Source organism: Oryx dammah, unplaced genomic scaffold (assembly GCF_014754425.2).
Source record: "Oryx dammah isolate SB20612 unplaced genomic scaffold, SCBI_Odam_1.1 HiC_scaffold_28, whole genome shotgun sequence".
Classification (NCBI taxonomy): Eukaryota; Metazoa; Chordata; class Mammalia; order Artiodactyla; family Bovidae; genus Oryx; species Oryx dammah.
This window is the reverse complement of record NW_024070212.1, coordinates 3,483,501-3,491,328: the sequence shown is the minus strand read 5'-3', so window position 1 is coordinate 3,491,328 and position 7,828 is coordinate 3,483,501. Positions and strand designations below refer to the sequence as shown.

The 7,828-nt window shown below is 45.1% G+C and overlaps 1 protein-coding gene across 3 annotated transcripts in view; it reads right to left on the bottom strand.

The window, feature by feature from the left end:
• Window positions 1–736: 736 nt before the first annotated feature.
• The window catches only part of RXRG (retinoid X receptor gamma), a 49,866-nt gene continuing 42,774 nt past the window's right edge, over window positions 737–7,828 (bottom strand). For 2 of the 3 annotated variants that reach the window (XM_040229970.1, XM_040229972.1), the window contains 2 exons: window positions 6,519–6,624; window positions 737–1,226 (listed from right to left, as the gene is read on the bottom strand). In XM_040229970.1, coding sequence (XP_040085904.1) covers window positions 1,079–1,226; window positions 6,519–6,624 — 254 coding nt within the window. In that variant the 3' untranslated portion in view covers window positions 737–1,078. The remainder of the gene's footprint in view (window positions 1,227–6,518; window positions 6,625–7,828) is intronic. The other variant, XM_040229971.1, reaches the window with a different exon arrangement.

The window sequence follows — 7,828 nt, the reverse complement described above, 5'->3', positions numbered from 1 at the left end:
AGTCATGTCTGACTCTGCGACCCCGTGGACTGCAGCCCGTCAGGCTCCTCTGTCCATAGGATCCTCTAGGCAAGAATACTGGAGGGGGGCGCCACGACCAGGGATTGAACTCGGGTCTCCTGTATTGCAGGTGGGTTCTTTACCGGCTGAGCCACCAGGGAAGCCCGCTGGTATTGCTAGTTAAGCACAAAAATTCCATTCTTTTACCATTACCAGAGTCCATTACCACCGCCCACGGACTCCCACGACCCAAGTATCTTCCCCCATCAAAAGAACATCTTCTCTAACCTAAATAGGAAAAGAATCTGAAGGATATATGTATGTATAACTGAATCACTTTGCTGTATAACTAAAACTAACCCAACATTTTTAAAACAACTATGCTCCAATACAAAATATGAGTTGGGAATAAAAAAAGAACATCTTCTCTTGTCCTTATACTCCATTGCCCCCAGTCAGGACACGGCTATTAGTACTCATTATTCTTAGGAGTGAAAAAAGTGAAAAAACAAAAAAACCAAGCTGACTCTGAAAGACAATGTTTCTTCCCAATCTCTCCAGAGGCTACCCTGGGGGCAAAGCTGGCTGTGCCCAGCTTAGACTTGGGGTATCTAACTGTGAAATTTATGGCTTCAGGACCCCTGCCTCAACCCCTATTCATAACCTCCAACACCTTTCCTCCTGCATCTGAGATAACTTCCCTGCATGATAATAATTCACCCTATGCTCCAAGCAGTGCCAATATCACATACGTTACTTTATTATTCATTCATTGGTTTTCCAAGGCAAGTGAAAAAATAATTTAAACCAATTATATGTACAGAGACTTGGTTAGTTTTCCGAATAACTTCCAGAAAGATCCCCATCCCCTTAGATAGCAAAGAAGGGTTACATTTAACATCTATACAAAACTCAACCTATAAAAGTCACATGTGTAGAAAGGTTTCTTTATTATAAGCATCACGTCTGGGGAATGGGCAGGGGTCAGGGCGGGAGGCGGAGGAGCATGTGCAGGGTGGGGTCCGCACACACCTGCCCGGGCTAGTCCTGTGCAGGGGCAGCTGGGGGCTGGTGGGGCTCAGGTGGTCTGCAGTGGGGTCTCCAACATCTCCATGAGGAAAGTGTCAATGGGTGTGTCCCCGATGAGCTTGAAGAAGAAGAGGTGCTCCAGGCACTTCAAGCCGATAGAACGCAGGGCTGGGAGGCGCAGCAGCAGCTTGGCAAACCTGCAGGGAAGTGAGGAGGCCTTAAGAACTGGGGGCCAGCATGCACGGGGCAGCTGCTGGCATGAGGCCGCTTGTTTGGTCTTCTTGACCAATCTGTGGTCAGAAGAAAGAGCCTGAGGGAGGAATCTAACGCAGCCGGAGAATCTCTAATCTGGGGAGCCTCAGAAATAGGCTTGAGGTCTCATTCAGCTTCTTTAGATGGAAGCTGGATCCTATGACCTCTGGAGGAACGCTCGACTTCTGTGGTCTCAGCCCAGAATTGCCCTCAGCACCCCCATTGATGGCAGGTGAGAGCTAGTCTGCTTGCGATGCCTCACAGCGCCAGTCCTAACCACGAGACGTTCCTTACATTCTTTGTGCCCAGAGATCCCTGGGAAGATCTGCCCAAACACTTGGAACACAGCTCACAGATGTGCTGAATCCATAGGGGCTGTCACCACCGGGGAAGGTGCTCCAGGCATTCAGGCCACTGGAGCGCGGGGCTAGGAGGTGCAGCCACAGCTTGGTAAACCACTCATCAGGCACTGCAATAGGCCCTGGGAACCAGCGGGAGCCCCTGCTCTCAGGACCAACAGTTCTGATCACCTCACCAGACTATGCCTTTCCTACGACACCCTTACCTTAAGCAATGTGACCTCAGTGTGTCTCAGTTACATTTTTGTTACCACTTTATAACCACTTTGTACATCAGCTTCTTAGTCTACTGGCTTACCTTTGTTTTATTTTTCGCCTAAGAAAGGTGGCTTTCTTTTTTAAAATTTTTTTAAAAATTTATTAAAATATAGTTGTTTTACAAAGTTGTGTTAGTTTCAGGTGTGTGCAGCAAAATTACTCAGTTATGCATATGTATACATACATGTATATTCTTTAGCTTATTTTCTGTTATAGATTATTACAAGGTATTTAACATAGTTTCCTGTCCTATACAGTACGTCCTTGTTGGTTATCTATTTTATATGTAGTAGTGCATATCTGTTAATCCCAGACTCCTAATTTACCCCTCCTCTGCTTTCCCCTTTGGCCTACCATAAGTTTGTTTGCTACATCTGTCAGTCTATTCTGTTCTATAAGTGCATTGATATCACTTTTTTAGATTCTACATGTTAGCAGTATCATATGCTATTAGCCATTCTCTGTCTGACTTACTTCGCTTAGCACGATAATCTCTAGCCATCATGGAGAACACTAGGGAGGTTCCTTAAAACACTAAGAATAGAGTTACCATATGACCCAGCAATCCCACTCATGGGCACATATCCAGAGAAAACCATAATTCAAAGAGATACATGCACCCCGGTGTTCACAGCAGAACTATATACGATAGCCAAGACAACATAAATGTCCATCAGCGGAGGAATGGATAAAGAGGATGTGGTACATATATACAATGGGATATTATTCAGCCGTAAAAAGAATGAAATAATGCCATATGCATCAACGTGGATGTGCTTACTAACCAGGAAGAGAGGGAGATAGGTAATAGTAGTCTCTGGCCCTTGTGGGCCCACAGTCTGTTAGGGGAGATAACACACACGTGCACGCACACACACTTACTCACACATGCCTCCCTCACATGTGCACACACACACCCTCATCACTCTCACACACAGATGTGTACACACACACTCATTCACACTCTAACCCACCCTCGCACACAGAAGCTTGCACACACACATATTCTCAGCCGTTCTCATCTGCCTTCACACACTGGTACAAACACTCAGGCACACAGGTGTATGTAGACACACTCACACTTTTCTATAATTAAAGACCTTTAGTGGCAGGGCTCAACAAAGGGAGAGAGACTAGTGTGCGAAGAATTAGCCTCATTCTGACATGTCCTTCAATCAAGCCACATTTCCTACCTGCTTCTGTGGCCATTCTTCATCTCTCAAAATCCTTTTTGCCAATGAAGCTTATTTGTAATGTTATTTATGATAATGACCAGAAGTTAAATAATTTTACTCACAACTTTCAATAAAAAGTACAGGAACCAAAATCATGTTAGCCACTACAGCCTTAAATCAGCAACTTCTGGTTGGGCTGGATCTTCCCTGGCAGTCACATTATTTCATGAGAAATTTTCAAATTGGAATTTTGATACTCCTTGAAAATGCATATAGGTCTATATTTGTGCCAAAAGAAGTTTTAAAGAAATGTGGCAATATAAGAAAAATAAAGTAGCACCATCTTAAGAGGTCAGAATTACCTTCCTATATGGAAAAATTAGAGGTCTATATCAAGGCCAGCACACACCTTCAAAATGTTTGATTAGGAAGCTTCTGAGAGCATCTGAATGGTGTCAGCATGCTGTGAAGAGGCCATCAGATAGAGAACAAGCAGGCTGAGCTCCTGGTTGTGGCTCCGAATGGAAGTTTTATGGAATTAAGCAAAGGAAAAGGCTTTACACTTCTTTATAAAGTGTAAAATTAGACTGAGATTATCTCTGAAAATGTATTTTTTTTACTCTAAAAGGCCAAAGTTTTACAATATGTAAAATACTAAGCATTTTAGATGCAAACTATTATACACAGAATGGATAAGCAACCTACTGATTAGCACAGGTAACTATATTCAATATCTTCTGATAAACCATAATGAAAAAGAATGTGTGTGTGTATATATATATACACACACACGTGTATAACTAAAATCACTGTGCTGTACAGAAGAAATTAACACAGCGTTATCAATAAAATGCATTTTAAAAAAATGCTAACCATGCTGTAACACAGCTGTCTGCTGTCTGCCCCAGGTTTAGAAGTGGAGATCAAGCCTGTAGAAATAAGCACACTCACTAATAGAGCCACCGGGTGGCAGTCGCATTTCTCGCTGACAAGTCTGGCAGCAAGGCCTTTGAGGGTCCCTGCTGTGTGAGAGAGAGAATGTTCCTGCAAGCTCTGCCCCCTCCTGAGTTTTGATCTCTGCTTTCTGGCTAGAGGAAGCAGAACTTGGCCCTGCAAGGTGTACTTCTGAAAAGTCTCCACGGAGGGGCAGCCCTCCACCACCAAGAAAATGGCCGTGACAGGCCCTGCGTGCCAGGAACACCGTCTGCCATTTCACAAACCAGAGGTAAGCAGCCTTTGACACACTTCCTACGTGGTTGAGCCAAGTAACATCGTGATGGACTTGCTCGGTCTCGGGGCGATCACTGTCTGTCCAGGCTGTACTGGACATACCAGACGTACCCTCTGCACCCACTTCCTGAGCCCCCAGGCCCTGCTTCGGGCCAGGCAACAAGTGTTGGCACTTCTCACTCATGCCTGGAGGCAACTCAAGCCCCTGGCAGTCCCTTTCCTGGGAAAACAGGCAAGTTCTGAAGTTTTCAAAGTGAGATTCATCAGAAACAACCGAAGGTCAACCACAGGGCAATGACTAGACACATTAGGATCCATCTATCCTCTGAAATATTACAAAATCACTGAAAGCAAGAATTTTGTGCTAAGGGAGGAAAGCAGTACACTGAACCAAATGATTTCAGATCTGTAACCATACATTTCTAAGTATACATATATGCATAAATGAAGCTACTAGAACTATACCTCTCAAATTTACAATCAATATTATCTGCTTAATTTTTAATACATTCATTTTTAATACAGTTAATGAATTTTTTAGATACATTCATTTTTAATAATAAAAATAAATACATTTTAGATACATTCCTTACTCAAAAAATCATGCTTGGCTTTTATTAAAAAAAAAAAAAAAGTTTTGTTTTTTAAAGAGGAAAAGGATAAGTATGAGCTTTCCTAGTTCGAATGCCTGGCACACAACATGTCCATACACACACAAAACCATGTGTGATGGTGCCTCACAGCTGGGAGATCCAGTGAATGTCACCAGCACTCTGGTGAGTTTTCAGTCAGCTCCAAGGGCCAGAGGCTGAGCTGATGTTGGCAGCCAGGCCCTGCTTGCTGGGTAGGGTTTGTTCAACCTTACCCACTGCAGGTATAGCAGAGACTGCCAGGCATCCACCAAAAACCACTCTCCCCTTCTTCCCTGGCATCTAGCTGCGTACAGTCTCCAGATGGGCCATGTGACCGAGTTTTAGCCAATGGAAGTGAGGGAAGGGAGATGGGCCCTTTCCGGGTCAAGGTGTTGCTCGTAGAGTCTCACCTCTGGGCCCCTCCTCTTCTGCCCCTTCAACCATCAGCGTACAAACACAACGTGACTAGGGGACCACGGAGCCCCGAGAAGGAGGAAACCTGGGTTCCCGAGTGATGGCATGGAAAACAGTCAGTGCTCTAGACTGATTATCCACCCAGGATTGACTGGTGAGGAGGAAGTACATTTGTGTTCAACTACTGACATTGGGAAGCCTGTTGTCACAACTTACGCTCCCTAACACACAAGGCCTGCACATTTATTGTACCAACAGGCTAGATCCCACTCACTCAGACGCATTCATTTCCTGTGATAAAAGAGCTCAGCCTCTTCTAGACAACTGATAGTGGCTTATGATCCAGGAAAAATGGGCTAATAAAAATCATAGAGGAATAAAAGTCATCAGTGAGAACTGGAACACATATAATTAATTCTAAAAACAAACTAATGCCTTTAAAGGAATTGATTTAGGTTTCATTTGCAGTTTTCCATGAGATTTGTGGATCCTTTTAACTAGAGTTAGCAGAGTAAGGAAACTTTTATTCAGTTGTACTTGGGGGAAACACTTGGGAAAAGTATTCAACGACTCAGGAATACTGGCAGATGGCCTCAGAGACCTTCTGACCCATGTCCTCCTTTTCAGACAAGAAGTTCAGACCCAGGACCTTGCCAGAGCCTACAGATGGTGCCCTCAGGGCTAGCGGTCACCCCTCTTGGCTGTCAAAGCCTGTACCTTCTACTGCAGTAGGGCTCCCATTGGGGTGAAGCAGAAAGCAGTCAGTCACATTGGAGAGCACAGGCTCTTTGAAATCAAACACACTTGTGTTCACATCTCACTACACCATGTACCAGCTCTGTGACCCTGGGCGAGTTCCTTACCCTTTCGGAGCCTTGAGACCTCTTTAGAAATTAGAGATAAGGACTTCTACAATTATTCACTCATTTGCATGTTCACTCAACATTTAAAGATGAGTATTATTTGCCAAGAATAGTGATAGGCTCTAGAGTGCTCGAGTGATGCCAGAGTGGTGAGTGGTGGATATACCAGAGAGACAAGACCTCCAGTTTCATGAAGCTAACGTTTGAGTAACTTTGAGCTGGTTGTGAAAAGATCTAGACAGAGCCTGCTGACCATCAGCATTCATCAATGGCTACGTTGTGCACATTCTTTCAAGACTCCCTCACCTGCCTGGTTGTTCTGGATACTTTTGCTTGGTGTAGGCCTCGAGGGTGGCATAGACCTTCTCTCGCAGAGTCTCCACCTCAGACGGGTTGGAGAGACCCTTGGCATCTGAAAAAGACAGCTGATTAAACCTCTGGTTATGCACCTCTGGGGAACACCCTGTTACAGAGGCTGTTCCCATGCATACAGGCCTGTAGAGTTACTAGAGACACACTGGATGAGGGGCACTGCGAAATACACAGGGCTGGTGCTTTGTGCCTGCCAATTTACCCAATAAATTCTTGAAGCAAAGGTACCCAGCGCTGACTCCAAGGAGGAGAGTTTCCTTTTATCTGGGCCATTGTACATATATGACCTTTACACATTTATTGAGTGTTTGCTCTGTGCTAAGCATGGGCTGAATGAAAAGACGGGGAACCAAAACCAGACATACCCATGTCCTGCTTCCACTAACTGATCACCTAACTCAAGAGATGAAGTGCGTGCATCAGTCACTATGTAATTCTGAATGCTCATCTTTCCTGACCCATGGCAGCCTCTGGTGAAGGCTGAGCTCTTGCTCCTCTTTGCAATGCTTTTCCTCCTTGAGACCCCAGGACATCATTCTCTGGTTCTTCCCTGTCTCACCCACTGCTCCCTCACAGGCACCTCTGCTGTTTCTTCCTTTTCTCCACAACTTCCAAATGTGGCCATGCCCCAGGACCCGGTCCTCAGCCCTCTGCTCTGCTTCTGCTTACTCCCTGGATGAGTTCGCACCAGCCTCAGAGCTTTCCACGCTAGGTATAGGCTGACAGCTCGCAAATGTACATCTCTGGCCCTGCCTCTCCTCTGAACTCCAGAGTCACATGAATAATTGCTTCCTGGACAGCCACTCTTGGACATCTACATCCATCTCAGAGTTTCATGTCCAAAGACCTGCTTCCTAGTCGCCCACCCTTAGAACCTCCGCTTCCGTCAATGAAAACTGTTTTCCAATTGTTCAGGAAAACAAAAATATTTAATGCCTCTCTTTCTTATCCTAGGTACGATCTATCAGCAAAATCCCATAAGTTCTGCCAAAAAATATATGCAGAACCTGACTACCGTTTTTTTTGTCTTGCATGGAAGCAGTTTACTTGAGGCAGTGACCAAGAAAAGAGGAGGGAGGGACTGGAAAAGAAAAAGCAGGGAAGGAAGAAAAGGCAACCCAAGAGCACATGACTGGACTGAGCATGGCCATGGGCAGCCGGGACTCAGTCTCACAGGGACCCTTTAAGGAGGCATGTGGAATGTGCCGCAGAATTGTCCCCGAGGGAAGGAAGACGGAAGCACT